Source organism: Ammospiza nelsoni, chromosome 1 (genome assembly GCF_027579445.1).
Source record: "Ammospiza nelsoni isolate bAmmNel1 chromosome 1, bAmmNel1.pri, whole genome shotgun sequence".
Lineage (NCBI taxonomy): Eukaryota > Metazoa > Chordata > Aves > Passeriformes > Passerellidae > Ammospiza > Ammospiza nelsoni.
The window spans coordinates 97,603,098-97,624,580 of NC_080633.1; the positions used below are offsets into that span (position 1 = coordinate 97,603,098).

General features: G+C 34.3%; 1 protein-coding gene across 1 annotated transcript in view; it reads left to right on the top strand.

Moving 5' to 3' along the window:
- RTTN (rotatin) overlaps positions 1-21,483 on the top strand; it is a 79,987-nt gene that overhangs the window by 31,038 nt on the left and 27,466 nt on the right. The window contains exons 23-34 of the mRNA XM_059475058.1: positions 378-446; positions 778-966; positions 1,665-1,904; positions 3,297-3,441; positions 4,231-4,385; positions 5,641-5,860; positions 7,514-7,642; positions 8,896-9,003; positions 9,641-9,799; positions 11,158-11,229; positions 14,625-14,817; positions 17,506-17,588. Of these exons, the coding sequence (XP_059331041.1) occupies positions 378-446; positions 778-966; positions 1,665-1,904; positions 3,297-3,441; positions 4,231-4,385; positions 5,641-5,860; positions 7,514-7,642; positions 8,896-9,003; positions 9,641-9,799; positions 11,158-11,229; positions 14,625-14,817; positions 17,506-17,588 (1,762 nt within the window). The remainder of the gene's footprint in view (positions 1-377; positions 447-777; positions 967-1,664; positions 1,905-3,296; positions 3,442-4,230; positions 4,386-5,640; positions 5,861-7,513; positions 7,643-8,895; positions 9,004-9,640; positions 9,800-11,157; positions 11,230-14,624; positions 14,818-17,505; positions 17,589-21,483) is intronic.

A 21,483-nucleotide genomic window follows, 5' to 3' on the forward strand; every position in this document is an offset into this window, starting at 1 on the left:
AACAGACCTCAGCTTACAGTATTTTATCATTTAAAAGCTCCATGTGTGTGCAAAAATGTGCTTTTAGAATTCACATATGTGAAATATACTGAAAATACTTTTAATGTGTGGTTTTTCTCTAACAGAAAAAAGGAAACAAGTATGTGGAGTTTTTAATGTACAGTACATCTTCAATAAGTATTCCATATGTGTGTGATTTAAGAAATATCTTAATATTGGATAATTATGAAGAAATACTGTTTATTAATACAAATTATTCACCAATGGGTTACTTAAAGATTTGGCTAAAGAGAGAAATAAGGAAATAACGTGTGTAGAACGAGGAGAAAATAAAATCTTAAAATAGAGCATAATAATTATAACTTAATCTCTTGCAGGGCTGATGGCATAACCAGTAATAATACTGAGGCACCTGCCTTCAGTTTACCTGTTGCTGTTGTTAGAAGGTAAGTGTAGGTGCTGGCCGGGTAGTTGGGTCATTGGTTTTGATTGTTTTACAGTTAACTGCCAATTTCCATTTGCTGTCCTTCTTGAAGTATGGAAGTGGTAGAATGAAGGGAAGCCTCGATCAAAGCATTTTTATGATGATGAAATCAGTGTTTTTAAATAGGGAATTTTTTTCTCCATGTCTTTGTTCTCTGTAAAGGAGTTTCAAAAACTTTATTTGCAAACTTACAAGCTGATCATAATAGAGCATTTAATTTAAAAATGAGCAAACAAATAAATTCTCACCAACCACTTTCAAAAAAATTGTTATTGTTATTTGTGTATTTTTAGGTACCATCTCCCAGTCAGGATCACTGCTCATCATGTAGTAAGCCCTAATACTGTCGTGGTGCCATTGTCTCCTGAGTGCTTGTCTATGAAACCTGTGGCAGATATGCTTAAGATGGCTTGGAATCTGTCATGGTACCATGGCATTGAAAATCTACTGCAGCTGGTAAATTATGAGAAGGAAACAGAAACGTGAGACATTTTATCTTTCATTTTAAGTCCCAATATATCTCAATTAAATTAGTGTTTCATGAAGTTTAAATAGCTTTTCAACTTCAAACAGCAGTTCAAGCTGTTACTTGTTTGAGAATGCTGTCATTTAAATGTAAAGGATCACATCCCAAGAGGATGAAGGTATGTTGTCACAGCTAATGTTTTACCTAAATTGCATTTTTACATGAAGTCTGGAACTTGATCTAACTTTTATTGATAGTCAGGCTAATTCCAAACAATTTTAAATGAGCTCTGTGGCTGTTTTTCTTTATAGTCATTAGTGTTTCTTAGGGAACTGACATGTTTTTCCTACTATGTAGACCCCCAGCTATAAAGTTCCATGACTTTCTCTTGGTTTTTTTGAAGGTTTAGATTTTAAATAAATATTCTTCTTAATGGTAGTATTAAGAATTAGTATTTAGGTGTCATTTTTCCAAAGAACTCAAAACAGCTCATGATTTACATGCCATGGCGTTGTTTTTGGTTTTGTTTTAATTTTTTGTTTGATTTGGTTTTTTTTAAGGATTAGCCAAGAAAGAACTGGCTAACAAAAATGATGTTTTAAGTCAATTTCTGTTTTATCTTCTCAGTTAAGCAGGAAGGGGAAGAAGTCAGCGCTCTCTGAAACAGTTTGTAAAGATACTGTCTGTTAATAATTTTTCTCTATGCCATTTCAGATTTTTAGACTCGCTAAAACTTTCCTCAGAAGACATTCTTATATTGAAAATAACTCACACAAACTATGGACTGCAGGATTGTCTTAGTTTGATCATTCAGGCAGCATCCCACAGGGATGTTAGAACTGCTCTCACTAGGCTTAGCTTCTATGTCCTGAATGACAGATTTGCATTAAAATGCAGTTCTGGGCCTTGTGGAGCCGCTTTGAAAAGCTTTGTTTGGCAGAAGGCAATGAACAGGTAAGCTATTGACTACAATAATCTGTTAAAGGTTGTTAAACTAAAATGCTAACATTTGTACTTTTTGGATTTTAAATTTAGGGAATTGGTTGTCAATGCATCTCTGATTCTGATATATATACATATCTATATATATATATACACACACATCTATCTACCTATCTATTATATATCTATATATTTGTATATTATATATCCATATCTGGGCTGACAGGAACCTTAGGCAGGTCAACAAGGGGAAGTGCAGAGTCCTGCACCTGGGGAAGAGCAAGCCCATGCCTCTGGGGTGAACCAAGCTGGAAAGCAAACTTGCAGACAAGGGCCTGGGGGTCCTGTGGGACATCAAGGTGAAAATGAACCAGCAGTTTGGTTTGCAGTAAAAAAGGCAAATGTTATCCTAGGCTGCTTTAGGGGCAGTGTTATCAGCAAGTTGAGGCAGGTGATCCTTCTGTTCCATTCAGCACTGGTCTGGAGCTCTGGGTATTTTGGACGTGCCAGTATAAGAGAGAATCATGTGGAGCACACATAGTGGAGAGAGTCCAATGAAGAACCATAAAGATGATGGAAGACTGGAATATCTTTCCTTTGAGTAAAGGATGAGAGGACTAGGACTGATAAATGTGGAGGAAAGAATACTCAGAGTAAGGATCTTATCAATGTGTACAAGACCCAGAGGAGAAGCTGGGGCCAGACTCTTTCCAGTGATGTCCAGTGAGAGAAGGAATGGCCACAAACTGAAACACAAGAGAATTCCTGTGAATGTCAGGAAGCACTTTTTTACTGTGAAGGTGACCAAACACAGACACAGGTTGCCCACAGAGCATCTCTATTCTTGGAGTTACTCAAAAGATTCCTGGACACTGTCCTGAGCAGCCAGCTGCATGTGTCCCTTCGTAAGCAGGGTGGCATGAACAGGTGACCTCTGCAAGTCCCTTGCAATCTCAAAGATTATGTGATCTTGCAATTTATATAAACAAAGCCATCAATTATTTAAAATTCTATATTTCAAATAAGGGCTACTTGAAATGCATAGGTAAACGTTGCTATTATTCTCAAATGCTAATATTTAATAGATAATTAACTTTTTATTTCCTATGTGACCCTGCTCAGATTCTCCACAGTTTACTAAACAGAATTCCATTATTAACATTTGTAAATAGATTTAAAATTTGCATAACTATTTTGCATAACAATAAAAACATTAACAGTATATTGTATATATTTGTGTATCATGGGCCAATACTGTGCCATATTTGCTATATATGTAATATACGTATTTACTCCATATAATTTAACATTTGCAGTTATAATTTAACTCCAGTCCTATTAGCCTGAGATTTTAAATGATCTTTTATAAAGGTGCAAGTATGAAAGCTTTTATTTGTATTGCAGGTTTCTACAAGTGCTTCCAGCTTCAGTGGAGGATGAAAAGCTTTTGGTAGATGTCCTAAGATTTTTAAACAAATTGCTTAGAGAGCAGAAATCAAATCTGGAGTCAGACCATCTAAAGTGGATCTTGAAATCATTGCTTAAAAATGTAAGAATGGGGTTGTGTATATACTTGTATGACCACAGAATTGTACTTGCACACACGTGTGCATTCCTGCAGAGCTGCATGAGGGTGCGCTTAGCTACCCAGCTATGAATGTATTACCTCTGTAACATGGAAGAGCATCCATTGTCTTACAAAGGGTGTACTGTGTTAAATACACTCTGCATGCACTTGCATTTTCCCATTTGCAAATACAGTCTTAGCGTTTGTGAAAAAATGCTTGTAGACTTAATTTCAATTACTTATAAGACTACAGGTACTTCAATTTATATTGCTACCTTGGAAATCTATAAATTGTTTTAAGTATGACCCATTCAATACATTAATATAAAACCTTAAAGCCATTTGATATGAAGTCTTTCAAGCAGCTAAGAAGTCCAAAATGCAGCCTGAACTAATTTTGTTACTATGTTTTCTGTTTTTTTGTGATCTGTTTTTTATTGCTGGCTGTTGCTGTATTACTTTTGAGTTTTCTTTCATCCTTCATAATACACTGTCTTCTTAATGCCAGGATATTTGAAAGGCCTTAGCAGTAGATTCTTTTATGGCATTTAGTAGATTCAAGATTCAAGTTAGTAGTAGGATTATAGGAATTATAGGAATTTTTCACTGAATTTTTGCAGTTGCTTCTTATTTAAGTAATCATGGAATTTCTGGTTTATAATGTGTGTGATTTGCAAGTTCTCAACAGAAAAAAATTTGCTATAATGAAGGCATTAAAAGAGGATTTAAACAATGCATTATGTGACTGTATTTTTTATTCTTTTCTTTTAGCAGCCAAAATCCCTTATGGGCCTTCTGGTGCGACCAGAATCCCAAGTGCAGGATGAAATGGATGAAACACAGGCTGCTGTCAGGCAGCGACTGGATAAAGAACTCATTCGTCTTTGTAACCTCTTGTTAGTTTGTTCCATGTCTGTGACTGACAGGTACAGTGCAAATGGACCTGCCTCTGTCATTTTGATCAGGCATCATAGCACCTATTGCTGCTGAATTTTGGTCACAATTTGAATGTTGTTACATCATGGCCCAATTGCTCTGAACCATGAATATACACTCTAGAAATTAGAATCAACATTGGGATATTCCTTTTGACTGTAAAATCAGGAAATTAACCAGGAAATTTGAAAGAGAATGTGCTAGTGGTCACTTAGCAAATGGATAATTAAATTGATTGCATGGAGGAGATGGGCTATTTCACTGCTGCAAATGTGCATGAGCAAATGATGACTTCATTGATTTTGTAGCATGTATTTATAGCAAAGTAAAGCATTGAAATATTTGAAATAGCAATAAATGCTTATTTTCATTGAACTCCTTTTTGGCCTATTTGCAACAGCTACTTTTAGCATGAAGCTCCAACCTTTTTCTGTCAATTGAGCAAATACAGAAATTTAAATTATTTTTTCTTCAAATTTCTCATAAAAATTTTCCCACACTAAATCTCTCCATCCAAATGTATCTTAAGAGCTAATAAAATTTCACTTTAAGATAATATTTAATTGTTTAGTGTCACAATATACCTCTGTATATATTGTGAAAATATTTTCAAAATGATATCTTTTTCATTATTTCCACTTGGTTGGTTTTTCTAAAAGCTTTGACAGTGGGAAAAAGGCATATTATAGAAATCCGTGCTAGTTATGTATCTCACACTCCTGTTTGTTTTTTTTTTTAATGTACTTAATTGTAGATTTATTGTTTTTTACAGGAAATGTTTTAAACTTGTCTCTTGAATCAGAATGAACATAAGTGTAACAGACCATACATTTGAGAGTTAGACTTGATAATCCTTGTTGGTCTCTTCCAATTTAGAATATTCAAGACACTGTGTGATTCTGGAACTACTGAGTTTTGCAGCTCTTCTCAATGTGTCATCCATTGTCCTCAAGCTCTTGCTCTTTGTTTACCATGTTCCTTAATAATGAGTTATATATCATTTGTCTTTTTTAGTTAAGCTACTTCATTGTAATCAGATGCAATGTTTTCAGAACCAAGGAAAAGCTAGAAATGTGAAATTTGATTTCATATTACTCTTTACATAATGTAATATTAAGTAATTGAGATGCTGAGCCTCACAGGCTAACAGTAAGAAGAATCAGGCATTGGCCTTTTTCAAAATGATTCTTTGTAGCAGCTTCATATTGATGGTTCATCTGTTTTGTTTTTTTACAATTAAACCAGAGAGAGCTTGGAACTTGCTGGCTCATTCAGAACAGAGCTGGCTCTGAAACTGCTTCAGTGCTTAAGGCTAACAGATGCACCACATTTTTATGGACTCCCATCACTGGAGAGAACATTACAAGGAATGGTTCATGTTACTGCGCTTCCAGGCTGGAGTACCTATTCTGCTGCAGTTGATCCTGTCACAATTTGTAAGAAATATTTAACAGGTCTTCTTGAGGTGAGTAGCTTATGCTCTTACTTAGCTTTTGGTTTGAATGCTGGTAAAAAATTGTATAATTACTGATACTATGCTTTTTACAGTGTACTTTTAGTGAATGTTGTCAGTAGCAATAGGTGTGGGAAAGGTGGTTTTTCCTGCTAAGTAAATAGGAATGATATGGAGACTAGATTGAGTGATGTGTGTCTGTAGTTGTGAAGATTGGTTGTATTACATGTGCTTTCATCATTGGTTTAAGAGGTAATACAAAGTGACTGTAGTTTTAAGCAAGATAAAAAATACATGTGGTGTTTTTAATAACTGAAACTCCAAGAGGAAAAATCCAAGATAACTTCCCCCAGGCAAAATCCACATATGAAAGGTGGTCTGGGAGAAGATTAGATTGTTGGGTAGGTTGTTAACACAGAAAAAGCCAAAAAGAGGTAATTGAAGCTGCTGCAGTTGTTTGAAAGACAGAATTTCATTCTTATTTTCAGTGTTCTTCTGTTTTCCAAGTGCATTGATGTGTTAGACAGTTAGCTTTTGCTCCTAAAACAATGTCTTTGAAAACTCCAGTCTTCTGAAAAGGAAAAGCATAATGCTGTCTTTCTGTTTAACAGAATTAACATATTCAGTAGTACACTTTTTAAAGCTTTTAGTTCAAATACCAATGCATCTGATGAAGAAAAGATAAAGTGTTTTAGGGGCCTTAACTTGCCAAGGTTTCTTGAGTAGAAGGAAATAAACATTTTAGACCTGTTTGATTAGATGAGATCTGTCATTTGAAGTGTAGACTAAAAATGGCACTAAGGTTATAGATGTTGTCATGCAAATGAAAGAATATTACTGGAACAATTAATAATAAGTATTATGGCATGCAATGAACTTGTGTGTGTAAGCTCTCGTTCAGAAGAATTAGGCAGCTTTATTTGGCCTAAATATGAAAGTAATTGTGGGTTTCTTTTGGAGAAGAATGGAGAAAGTGGGTATTAAAAAAAACTTATGTAGGCTGGGATACTGAAAGGAAGAACAAGAGCAAAAATGCAGAGGTTTAAATCACTGTGTTTTTGTGGAGAAAAATAAATCTAGAAGTGTATCTTCTAAGGTGATTATTTTTTTAAAAAGTATTTTGGGGCATATTTTGTTGAAAGCAGTATGCCTTTTAATATGTATGGTTACTTATTTGGTCAGACTGTTTATTTTTTGTTAGGATCCACTGACCTTTATTTCTATTTATTAGCATTTGATATAGAAAACTGATAAATTTCTTCAAATCACAATGAAGTATATAAATGACACTTTCTCTTCAACACTGAATTTTGAAATGAAAGTTTATTTTTAATTCCAAACATAGCAAAAGAAAACCTGGGTACAATAAATGAACTGTCAGTTCCTTGAAAAGAAACTTTCAGGTTTCTATTCAACTTAGAGCTTACTGTTAAACTTGACTATATTTTTCATTTGAATAAATCAAAAACAGTTGTTCAGAAGTTTAAATGTATAGGAACCCATGACATGACCGAATGACTCAAAAATAAAGAAATTCTTACAATTCAACTAGAAATCTATCAACTTTCATAAGTTTAAATTATGATTTAGTGTGTAAGACAGTTTGTACTCTGTTTGTGTGCTTTTTACAGTAAAGCTCTTATGAACTTGTTCCCCCACTCTTAGGTCATCTCATCATTTTATGTTGAGTGGGGGGGAAATGCCATGTCCTTCATGGGAAAAGGTGTGACAAAAAGCACAGTCCTTTGCTTGCTTCACTTGTCTCACGAAATGATGGCTCAAGCCAAGGATATGGTGAGTGCATTCCAGTTGTCCTTATCACTGGTGAGGGCTATGCACAGAGATTTTAACTGCTGAAGTTCAAAGATAATTTTCTGTCATGGTTTAGGAATGGTCCTCTCCAACTGAGAGTTTAGTCCTGCTAAAACCAGACCAACTCTTCCTTCCCTTTCAACTAGACAAAAGACAAAAAAAACCCACATTGATCTCATTTGGTCTATAGTCTTAGATAAATGTACAGGATAGACTATAGTATACAAAATGAAATTGGTTTGTAAATAATTCCGTGGATTTTGAAAGGCTTTCTTTCAGAATAAGTGTCATTTCCTTTTTATAAAAAAAATGAAGCATTGGGATTTTCTATAGGATGAATAAATTTAGAAATTTATAACATCATTATTTCTTCAGCCTCACTGACAACAGGCTTTCTAACCCATGTTTAAACATTTATGTACATAGGATTTTCACAATTTGTGTGTGTATATATATGAAAGAATATGTACATACATAGAAAAAGGATTGCCAGATAAAAGGAGCTATCATTATATACTAGCAAAATTCATATTGTGCTTTGTGTTCATGTACAGGTTTGAGGGCTAGATTTGTCAGTTTAGTAGGATAGCCTTTATCATGAAGGAGTTGAAGCAAATTCAACAATTAAGTATTATTTTAAAGAATTAAAATCCAGTCTTCCTAATGTCTGTGATAGCCACAAATGAAAACCTTTATGATCAAGCACGCTTGTAACTAGAAATTGCAGTAGACCTGCTTCTCATATTCCAGGTGTCTCTTTCTTCAGCTCTCTACTCCTTTTTCAAGATACTAGGTAGTGGAAGAGTTTATTAAAATTGGGAGGGGACAGAGCTTTAAGTACACTGTAGGGAGACAGCAGGCTCCAAAGACTTCGATCATAAATGCATAGATAAAGGTGTGGACTTGATTTTTTTAGTATCATTGCTAGCATAATGATAAATTTTATTTTCTTGTGTTTCTAAGTCATACTCTGTGTTTATGGCAATTTTACTGTTGAGACTGTACTAATAATTTTTAGTCTCAAAGAAATTTTAAAACCTGGCTGTTGTTTACAGTCATGTGATTTAGTGTCAAATCCTTATGGAAAGACAAATACAAAATTATCCTTCCTATGTGCAATTAGAGTTACATCAAGCTGTTTTAGTAGTTGTTGGTAGCTCACACTGTTAGTACACTGGTATGGATTGAAAGATTTATAAAATAATTTCTTAATTTGTTTTCTGTTTGCTAATCAGGACTGGATATCTCTTTGGTCATTGCCGTATGATAGTGGTGAAGAACAAGTTGTGTCTCATCTAGGTCTGGCATGGCTCGTTCCTTTATGGGTAGATAGAGATCCTGAGGTTTGTTACTGTGATATTAACTTCATATCTTATTTTGACCCTTAAACATTAGAAAATTTTTGATTAATTAATGTATTTAATAGTAGAACTGCTGTTCTGAATTATTTAAAATGTTACTAACTCTATCCTAAATAGCAGTAATAATACAGTAGGGAGAGTGTTTCCATATAAACATCATCTAAGAAATCCTTCCTTATATCTTGTGTCTTGTGCTTTCATTAGTCACTCACTATCATGATTCATTGGCAGTTTTCCTTGTCATTGCTGTAACTTAGCTGCAAAGCAGAAGCATTTACATGATCTAAAAATTCAGAGCAAATGTATTTAATGGAATCTGTTAAATTGTGAGTTTGCTAAATGGACTTATTTTCAAGTGGTAAAATATGAAGAATATTAAAGACTATCTTGCTTAGTTATGAATACTTAAAAATAATTTTGTTTATTCACTTTGCGAATAAACACAAAGTGAATTTAGTTGTGATTGTGAGTAGAGAGCAAGAGAAATATAGGAAAAGAGGTTGTTACTTTTGAAATTGTTCCCTTAAGCTCCAGATTGAGTTGATACAACTTAATAATAAAAAAAGTATTGCTAATTACTGTAAGAAATACCACTTTCTGTTGTGCTTGTATGTACTAGGTCAGATTTACAGCACTTGGAATAGGATCAGCTCTTACATCTCTTGAAATGGGATGTGTTGCCTTAGCAGAAAGCTGCCAGAATATTTCAGGAGGCCTGTGGGGAACGGTGATAAACATCCTTCTGGATCAATCTGAATGTAGCATGGTTCGCAGGGAGGTATGTTTCTTGTGTCCTTCTGCTGTTGTAGATTGTCAATTTGTAGATTTTGATTATGGAGAAAAAAGATTTTTTTCTTTTTTATTGTATATATCTATTATCTGACGCTGCACAGCATCTGCTGCTTTGTAAGTTAAACACTACCTGATTAATATAAATGTTTAGCTGCTTATTTAGGAATTACATAAGAAGGAGCAAATACAGATTACTTATTTCAAAACAGAAATGTCATGAACAATACAAGTGAACTCATAAAAACTTCTAAAGCTTACTCAGTAAGATAAATAAGTTGCTAAAGCATAACTAATCTGCCTGATTTTAATTGCTGCTTTGTAACATTTATGAATGCTTTGGTACAAACTCATCACCTGATCTGCAGTAAATATGTGTTCATTGCAGACATGAAATATCTAATTTATCTAGGCACTAAGGTTTACAGGTGAGAACTGAAGGTCTGTACTATGGTAGAACTACACATAGCATTGCATATTGATGAATTTAAGATCTGTACATTTTATTTGTGATTTTTTACAGCTCTAGTTGTAAAGTTTTCCTTCTGTTCTAATCAATAAGAAATAAAAGCTCTGACACTTGGTGACTTGTTTTTTTCCCAGCTCTACTGCTTAACTAATTTTATTTTCCAAAGTAATATTTGAAATTGTCTCAAAATGCCTTTGATAATATGTCCTTTCTTATTTTATTTAACTCCAAATTGTTGTCTCTTAATGATATTCTCTTAAAATTCACATCATTGACAAAAGATTGACAAGATATAAGAAAAGGAATTTCAGTCCATACACAGACATGTGAAGTGTGTGTAATATAAATTAGAAAAACAAACATGCTGTGTATTTATAAAAAGGAAAATATATCAAACATGTCTCTGTCCTAATGGGTTCACCACATTGTCCCAATTATTTTTTATTAATTAAAAACCCCAAAACATAAGGACAATGTAGTGACTAATTATAAACAATTATCTAGGTTTTTCTGTTCAGGAATTTTTGCCCTAGTACTTGTAATGCTTGTTCTGTAAAATTGACTGTGCTGGAACAGTGATGAAAGTATTTTATAAATAAATTTGTTTCCTTGTGGTTTCCATCCCATCTTTTCCTTGTCGTTTTTTATACCAGCCTGCTCTTGGGCCATGCTCTAATGACATCTCTTGTAAGAGAAGTTTGAGGGCTTTGAAGTTATATCCTTCTAATTATTTTTTCCCAGCATGAACATGAGAATTCTGTGTATTTCAACATATATCTGACGCAGTGGAATAATATGTAGACAGTACTCTTCAATCTGATGTGGCTTTTTGAACTGTGATGGCTAGATGGCAATATTGATGCTTTAATTTCTTTCAGGCTGCTTTTATTCTACAAAATCTGCTTGTGATTCCAATCCCTACAGAAGACATGAAAGATTGCATTTGGCAAGTGAGTGACTATTAAATTGGATAACAAAAGTCGTGGTGTTGCAGAGAGATGTCATTCAATATGAAAAGTTGTGTCAGAATACCTGTATAATATGAACTTTAAAAATTACATGTCTAAGATTACATTTTGGAAAGAGAAATAAATGAATAGACAAACTTCTCTCAAACTTTCAGCAAGCTCAATAAAACAACCAGATTTAGATTACATATATGTTGCATTTCATGAATGTAGTATCTTTGGGTTGCTAGGACACTTGCTTATTTATATGGTATATTGTTAATGTTTTAGGATAGTAATTGCTAATTTATTTTACTCACACTTGAAATGCAGGTAAAACATGATTTGAGGTGCATGAGGAAGAGGAAATTCTGTTAATGTGATGTTTATGAAATGTTTTGGCAGAAACATGAAGCAGTTTGTCACTTAGGTCAATTTAAATGCTTCTTGAAGACAACCACTTTGTCAAAGCAAAGGGAACTCTAGACTGGGTTTGCTCAGGGCTGTTTCCAGTTGGATTTTGAGTTTCTCCAAGAATGGAGACTCCACAGTCTCTCTGGACAACTTGTTCTCATGTTTGGCTACCCTCAGATAGAGAGTTTTTTTTCCTTAGGTTGAAATAGAATTTCCTTTATTTTAGTTTTTGCTCAATGCCTTTTCTTCTGTCACTGGATACCAGTGAGAGGAGTCTATCTCTCTACCTTCTCTTATCAGATATTTTTTAAATTGGTAACATGCCCTGGAGACTTTTACAGTTCTGTTCTTGAGTCAGTCATCTTATTTTACTCTCAGCAAGTCTGGTTCATTGTACATCAGGATATTTAGGATATTAGCTTGCAATTTTTAAATTTTTTTGTGACCTTCATATCTATTTTTAATGTCTGTCTTGTTCCTTTCAGTGTTTGAGATTACCTATATGGGAACAGTGTATATTAGTTTTTGAAGAAATTTGCAGACGCAGCAATATTATTTTTAATCTGTTCCTTTCTGCAAAAGATCAAGTTAGTGCTGAAAGGTATTCCAGCTGTTTTACTAGGATAAGTTATCTATGATTCAGCTGCACCCAAAATTGATTATGCTATTTCTTGGAGTCGAATTGTACAGAATGTCTCATCTTTTCTTTACATGTAGTCATAAAAGAAGATGTGGAAGCAATTTTACAAATCTGGCCCTTGTTTCAGTCTTACTACTTCTAATTTATCAATATAAATAGTACTTGTCTAAATTCATAATAGTAGGGGATAACAAGAGGGCAGCCATTGTAGCTTGTCAATATAGACTCTATTAAAAGTTGTTTTTTAGCCTTTTATAAAAAAATTCAATTACTATGGTGAGGTGACAAAAATTGAATCCAGTTGCACAATTCTGGATGAATTCCAGTGCAATTAAGAGAAGCTTTGAGTCAATGTGATTCTTATTAAGAACTACATTTAATGGAAATTGCTCATCACTTAAAAAGCATTCATGCTGAAAGATGTTATCAAACAACACTTCATGGTTACTGGTAAATTAAAACTGTTCAAAAGAAAAACAACAATTAAAACTGTAACATACCACCAGAATAAAATTTTATATTTCAGAGTAACTTTTTTCCTTTGTACTGAACGTGATTTGTCTGTTTCCTTTAGAGCCAGGAAGAAAAGGAGAGCTATTAAATGGATCTTGGTGAATAGTAGGAATACAGTGCTATAGCCAAATTAGAACATTACTATTTTATTCCTTAGGCATATAGGACTGGAAAAAAAAAGTAGAAATAGAGTTTGCGGGCCAGTATCTTCATGAGAATGTCTCTAGTGTTACTTTTGTCTAGTTGATCTGCTTTATAATATTTCATTTTGCTATGTTACTTGAAAAATTTCCTACGCTGCTCTTTAGTCATGAGTCAAGCCAGCCTGTGTAAAGCAGTCTAAGAGTGCAGCCGACTGTGTTGTATAAAGATTGCTGAAGTCAGAGCACTCTGTCAATGTAATTGATGAGTAACTCAAGGCCCCCCCATTGTACAGTAAAGTATCTGGCATGGTTTTTGAAACTGGCAATGACAATCCTGGGCAGTAAAATTTGGACTCAATTTCTCAGCATTTCCTAAGTTTGCACTTGTCATAGTCAATACAGTCTAAGTCTGTTGCTGACAGTGTATGAGTAGAGTTTTATAATTCATCATAAATAGTTTACTTGAAATGCTGCATTCTGCCTCAAACTGTTCATCATATCTCATTCTCCACTAGCTGATGTAAAAGGCAAGGAGTGAAAGTAGTTTTTGTATTACAGAAACCAAACAGAATGAGAGTAACGATCTAAAATTTTGGTGATAGCTTATCTTGTAATACAAAATAGTATTACTGCTTCTACTGTACCTGGTTTTTGATTTCATTTTTTTTATTGGGAAATAAACTTGTATCCCGCGTAAATGAAGGGTTTGAGGGAGAGTTCATTGAGGATAAATAGTGTTTTTAAGTTACTTATTTTCGGTTGATCCAGCTCTGCTCTCTCCTGACTGCCAAAGGAAGTTTCTAATTAGCACTGAAAGTTTTTCTTTCCATAATTTTAACTAATTTATTTTTGAACTACTGCAGGATGCCCTCTAAAACTGCCTTTCTCAATGTAATAGATTTGAATTTTTGAGTTCTTCTGCCTTCTTTGCATTTCTAATTTTCATGGTCAGTCTAAACCAGATTATGTGTAGCTTAATAAAACTTTTTGGGTTTTGTGTTAACATGGAAAACTCTGAAGAAATGTTTAACAAAGGTAGCCAACCTAAGCTGTTTATTTGAAATATGACTACAATCCATTATCTTAAGGTATAAATCCACTGCTCTAGCAAGTTTTCCTTGATGTCAGTATTTAAAAAGAAATAATTGAAAACCATACTTCAAAGAGAATTGGTTTTGGTTATGTCTTGTTTTCTACAGTATCTTTTTTCACAGAAGATTGACATAGCTAGATGTAGTATAATGACGGTATACTTTAGGGCAGGAGGACTTTTTCAGGATATTTAGTCTTATCTAAGTGTTGTTTTTGCCTAAGAAAAACTTTTTCATTGCTTAGTACCTGTAAGTAGAAATAAATGAGACATGAAAATCGTAAAGTCTGGTACATTTACTGTCTTGATGCCACTCATTTACAGCTTTTCATGAGTTCTTACTTAACTGTTAGCACACTTATCAGGACACTAATAACTGTTTGATTTTGCAAAGTCATGACAGCTTTTGTAAAATATAATGATTCAGCTCAACGTTAAAATCTTAATTTCATTTTTGGAATTTATTAGTTACAGCCTGTAAACCAGTGTACACACATATACACAGCATTAGCCCTAGTTAGGGTGGGTTTTTCTGACAGTTCATTCTATATAAAACATTTCTTTAAAGTAATGATGTCTGTGAATTTAATGTCTTCAGGGTCCTTGTGTGCATGATGAAGAATCTGGCCTCTCTCAGACAGGAATACCTGCCCTTAAAGCCCTTTTGTATCACTGCCAGTTCTATGAACATGTGAATCAGATGGTGAAACACTGTTACCTGGGATGTTACATGTTCGATTTGAATTCTTACAAGGAAGACAAGCTCAGCATAGAAAAAGGTGGTGTAACTGGTAAGTGATGTTGATGTCATCTTCTGGTGCTTGAAGCCTACTTAGAGTGTTGTTTTGAGTAACTTACCTCCAATAATTCTGTTCCCCTCTATATAAGAGGGGAACATAATGTATATAAACCCTGTACTTAAATGTGTTGTGAAGTCAAAAGATTGCTGTGAGGATTTAAGTAGATAAGTCTCTAACATAGCTCAGAAAAGGTTCTGGGCTGTTATTTACATCTTCAGAAAGTTGAAAATGGAAAAGACGTAATTGGTTCTGCAATAAATTTTCTTGCAAAATATTGGGGATAAAATACTTTTAACAATTTCCACTTTATGACATCCAGTCAATTTTCATACAAGGAAAATTTGGGAAAAATAAATAGATTAACTTTACTTAGATTCCTGTTTCTTCATGTGTTCAGCTTCAAAGTTACATGAGTAGGAATGGACTCTAATAATCTGCATTCTAAGACATTCAGATATATAATTTAATTCCTAGACTGATGAAATGTAATACTCAGATTGGGGTATTATTTGTATGTTTTTAACCTGTATTCCCTTGGAATATCTCAGCTCTAACTTTTATATTTACTAACAATTTATTGAACAATATTTCTAAGGCTCACTGTGGTGCATTGTGGAGACACATTTCCTTGTCCAAATATATCTGATGATTGTAACTTTAGAAAGCTAGGGGATTTTTCAGAGATCAATTAGTAAAAGCTGTCACAGGGCAGAAAATTAATGAGTGGGTTTTTTTCCTTTACTTACCTATTTATGTGGGCCTAAGTTTCCATATTTCCATCTTTTAAGGCTGCTGATTTAAATAGTTCTTTTTAAGTCTGTGTCATGAGTGAAGAGGGAGCTGCAGACAAAGTTGTTTAGAGAAGCCCTGCCACTGAGTCCCAAGGTGCAGGAAGGACCCCTTTGCTCTTTAAATGTCTTCTTAGAGAGGAACCTGTCTGCAGCTGGATTCAAACCTAGACCCAGACTTTTTCAGTGGTTTAAATCTAAGGAATTGTAGAGATGTGTTTCAGCCTTTGTCTGACTTTATGTTGTGAGATTAAGGGTTGCAAACCAGATATATTTATAAAAAAATGAATGACTTACTATGATAAATAACTAGACAAAAAGATGGTAATCGGAATTATTTACTACACAGTATAGAAGGTAAAACTGCTAGTGTAGTATAATGTACTATATGAAAGGAATTATGTTAAAGCAACTATATTAAAGCTGGCAAAAAAGAAACAATTATTAATAAGAGATTGATGTTACCCATGAGAGTTTAAAGTGATTGACTGTCAGTCATATGTCTCAGGCCACCTTAGGATTTTTAGATAAGAAGTGGCAGACATGATAAAGTATCCTTCAACTCTCTGCCAGGGTGTTTAACTTTTGGGGTTGATGAGTCAGGCTGGTTTAGTATAATTCAACACCGAAAGCAGCATGACACGCCCTCTCAGTTCACCACTTAGAGCTTTGCAAATTAAAGTATTGTTTGAGTTGTTTTGCACATTCCAGGCTGAGCATCCTGCTGGATTCTGCATTTGATAAAGCTGTTCCAGAGGCATGAACAGAAGAGAAATGTTACTTCCTCAGCTAAGTTATGACTTTATGACAGACCCAAGGAAAAGGAGCATTCTTAGTTAACTAACTGAGAGAAATACCTTACCAGTACACAAAATTCCAGCCATAAAAATCCTCAATTTCTTCAGTGTCTGCTTTATTTTATCTATAAGTGTAATTTTTCAATCCAACCCATTTTGCTGCTCCCATGGTTCTCTAATATGTGCCTTTTGGTAGTTCTGTGAGCTCCTGCAATGTTGTATCTAATAGTAACTGAAAATGTAGAATGGTACAACTTTTCAGTGAGCAATTGAGATACATTTTATTCAGAGATTGCAAAGCAAAGCCAGAAAATACAGTATTTCAGGAATAGGAAATAATATTTTTGTTTCTTTAGAAAGGGGAAAACAGGACCTAAAGCTTATTAGGTTTTTCCCTATGTAATTTTCTCATATTTTTTAGGAATGTATAAAAGTCATCTTCAATGTAATGTTAAAAATAAGATCATTAGTTCAGTATAGTAATTACTGAGGATATATATAGGACATCTACTTTTGTAGGTTTGCACTCACAAACGGCGTAGTCTAACTTTATTCCTTGCTATTTTCTTTTCTAAATATATGACAGCTTCAAAAGTATTACTGACAGGTTTGTGCTGTAACATTTTTGGCACTTTTTATTCTGAAACAGATTGACATAGTAATTCTGCCTTTGTTGTATTTATGAATATGGGTCCTCTTGAAACGAGTTCTCTTAAAATGCGAATTTGAAGTTTTTTGAAGAGAAGGATATCAGTTTATTATGTGTTCTTTGAGACCCTAGTATAGTGCTTCAATACTTTTGTACTCTTGTGTTTTAACTGAAATGAAACTAAAATGTTTAAAATGACTGAAGGCTATGCAACTGCAGTTTGAGTGAAGTGTATTTTTTTCTAGACTACTTTGTTTCACTGAAAATCTTTTATTTCTATTTATTCAGGTAATTTGATTTGTAAGATTTCATAGATACAATGTGTGAAAACTTGTGTTCTGAGATCTTCAGAAGGATAGCTGTGCTTGGCAATTTTTTCACTGAAACAGTCCTTTAAAAAGCTTGTTACAGTAATTTTGATTCTTTTTTTTTTTTTGCCCTACAGATTTTGATGATTCTCTCAATCTTTGGAAGGCTCCACCTAGTCAGAGAAAATCTTCACATTCTCACTCAACATCTGAAACTATGGTAACTTGCAGAGTAATTATTAATTTTAAATATAAAGTTGTTTGTGGACTGCTGTCAAGAAAATTAGCGCTCTTAAAATTGTTAAAAAAAAACTCTGGCAAAACTCAAAACCTGAACTCAATCAGAAATTAGCTGTGAAATTAAGTTGAAATTTACTCCAATGTAGCTTTAATATGCTGCAAAAACCCTTTTGTGATTCTTAACCTGAGCAAAAATAAATAAGGCAGCTTGCCTTGACTAGCTAAATGCATAAGGCTGTATTGAATTCTGTAGCTTCCCACAACAAGGCATATTCTCTAGAGATTACTGTGTAATTGGCTTTATTGACAAAATGCAGTTGTCTCCATTTCTGGTTGTCACTTCTGTTGCTTTTATCCAAATTGTCTGTTCAGAGTGAACCTGTGTTTACACAACACGGCTACAGAACTGGATCAATCAAAGCCACATAAATACATTGGGTATTCTGGGCCATAATAAACCCTGGATTCTGAAAATGCTTTTGTAGAAGTTAAAAGTGGCACAAGTTCTTGCAGTCATGGGAAACAGAAAGCAGGTGGCTGCTTAAAAAATTGTTTCTGACTATGGCAATGAAAAGCTGTACACATGTGCCATCTTTGATGGCAAATGCAGGAGGCAAAATTGAAAGACATTCTTTCAGTTCCAGAGTAGATTTGTAATATTAGTTCAGGCTGTGGAGAAAGCTTTTGTAACACTCATTAGTTACCTGATAAAAATAATGTATTTTTCAAAGATTGCAGAATAGATCCAAGAAAACTGACATGTTGCACTGAACGTTAAACTTCAGTTTCATATTCAAAATTAATTTAATTTATGAATGACCATCTGATATATTACTGAATCCAGAATATCATTGTTTAGAAATTTCTTTTCTCTTAAACAGATGCATGTGTGGATTTGACAAAGGCTGATAAATCACAAGATCCTATATTTTTTTCTTGACAAAAATTTCTCTGCCTAATTTTGCTGTGAAACATAGTAAAAATAAAAACTAAAAACCTAGTATTAAAATTTTGTCTCAAAAGTATTACACAAGTATAATTTCCGTGTTCTTGTGATTCTCTGTTATAAATTTATTCCTGTCTAGTACTGATAATGCTATCTTCCATGTTTTTAATAATTGAGGAAAAAGTGCACTTTAGTTGTAAACTTATTTCTCATTTTAAGAAATTTTATTAATCAATTTTATTTTCATTAATGAAGAACAACAACCCCCCAGCCCCTTAGGGTCATTTTATAAACAAATATTCAAATTTGAAGATCAAAACTAAAATAAATGAAAGTGCATGTAAATCAGGAAGTATATGCAATCATGATTGCTCCTTAAAAACTATTTACATAAGAATCTCAGATTTTTTAAAAGCAGTTGTTCCTAGATCACTTTTTACTGAATAAATTGAGTGCCACTTACTTAGAGGAGTGAAAGTTGACCAAATTTCATCTTGTTTTGTTCACATTACTTGAAGACAAAGTTAAACTGCAGCAATTTTTATCAGGGTTTGGTGTCTAATGTACTTAAAATTGTGCTTGAGTTTTTATGAAGAATTGGAAAAGTTCATAGCGTTAAATTTCTTAAGCTTCAGTAGTTAAAAAAACAAAAACAAAATTTGGAATCTATTAGATCAAATTAATGTATCATATGTTTTATATGTAAAGTGGCAACATAGTTTACGCAAAGACTTTAGCTCTACTATTCCATTCACCAGACACACAAGTAATTATTAACAGTGGAAGGTACAGTGTAGTACTAAGCTACACTAATTTATATCAGTCTTCCAACGATACAAGCTGGGGACGGTGTGGCTGGACAGTGCCCAGGTGGAAAGGGACCTGGGGGTGCTGGTTGACAGTCGATTGAATATGAGCCAGCAGTGTGCCCAGGTGGCCAAGAAGGCCAATGCCATCCTGGCCAGTATCAGGAATGGTGTGGCCAGCAGGAGCAGGGAGGTCATTCTTCCTCTGTACTCGGCACTGGTGAGGCCTCACCTGGAGTATTGGTCCAGTTCTGGGCCCCTCACTTTAGGAGGGACGTTGAGATGCTTGAGCGTGTCCAGAGGAGAGCAACGAGGCTGGTGAGGGGCTTGGAGCACAAGCCGTATGAAGAACGACTGAGGGAGCTGGGGTTGTTCAGCCTGGAGAAAAGGAGACTCAGGGGTGACCTTATCACTCTCTTCAACGTCCTGAAGGGTGGCTGTGGTGAGCCAGGGGTCGGTCTCTTTCTCCGGGCAACAACAGACAGAACAAGAGGACACAGTCTCAAGTTGCGCCAAGGGAGATGCAAGCTAGAATTAAGGAGGAAGTATTTTACAGAAAGAGTGGTCAAATACTGGAATCATCTACCAAGGGAGGTGGTAGAGTCACCATCCCTCGAAGAGTTTAAAAAAAGACTGGATGTGGCACTTGGTGCCATGATCTAGTTGAGGTGTTAGAACATGGGTTGGACTTGATGATCTTAAAGGTCTCTTCCAGCCTAGAATTTCTGTGATTCTGTGATTCTGTGACTTCATACTTGCTAAGATAAGGCTCTTACAGCTAACCATGTGAGTTTTATAGAAGTTTGTGTTTTGTTTTGTTTTTCTTTTTTCCCTGACATGTACGAAGATTCTTAGTCCCACTAAGACTTTGATTGTCATTTCTGGAAGTTAGTTTAATTTCCCTTTGTCCTTCAGTCCTTCATGGGCATTTTTAGCAGCTGTAAACTTCATTTAGTTTTTTTTATTTACTGAGTTTCTTACCTTTAAAAAATGGCAGTGCTGACAAGACGTGTTGAAAATTTCCAAGCCGCAAGATGTAGAGGTCTGATGTTCCAATGCCACTATTAATTAGGAGAAAAAAGGTGGATGAGCGTAACTTTGATGGAGGCTGATTGTAAACTCTATTTCAGAGAGCAGTTAGCTAAGTGTGTATCTAGTGAAATTAAGAAATACTCCTGAAAACTTGTCCTGAAATCTCAAGCATTTGTAATTTACTCCTACATAACTTCAAACTTTTGGGTCACAGTTTGGCCCATTTTCTGTTTCGATGTACGAATAAAGAAATATGTTTATGAAGTCATTACAAAAAAAAGTTTGTAGAAGTTTATTGCTCTATGTTGGATGTTGATGGTGCCGGGAAGATACAGTTATTCCAAGGCCACCAGATGGCGTGCTTTCCCCATCACAGATGGAAAAGAATCTGCAGGTCTCGCTGAAGGGTCAAAATGTGTTTTAGGGTGTGTGGCACAGATTTGATGAAAACACCCAGAAATACTTGAGAAAAAGCAATCAAACCAAGTAGATTGTTTCTATTGAAAACTCTTCTCTCCTATTTTAATAACATTAAAAATTTGATCTAGATATGTCCATATTGTTTCCTATTCCTGACATTCTATTAGATTTCATGTAGCCAGTTCTTTATTTGAGCTGTCTGCTATCATGAGCTGATTTCACATAGAGCCACATGACCGTAACTGAAAGTTGCAGCTAAATTACTTTTTGGCTTTATCTTTTTTCCTCCATCCCCAATTATTTTTTCCAAGTTTGCAGAAATAAAATTGTTAAAATTAAAAAGAGAGTTAGAAATTTTACAGAAACCATAAGTAAAGTTTTGTTTGTTTTATAGAGTAAAGAATTGTCATGTAGGGATGAAAAAATCAATGTTTTGGTGTAATAGAAAAGACAGCAGAACTGGATTGTCTGTACTGTGTTAACTCACATGCACTGTATTTTTTATCTTTAATATCCCAGTGGATTACAGATTTTTGTCAAATTTATCTTTATTTTTCTGTGAACTGGAATGTGGATACTGCAAAAAGCCTATCATTCTGAGATTATTAATAATCTTGGTCTTTTATGGAATAAATAGTTTAAATGTTAACTCAGGTTATCATTAGAGAAGA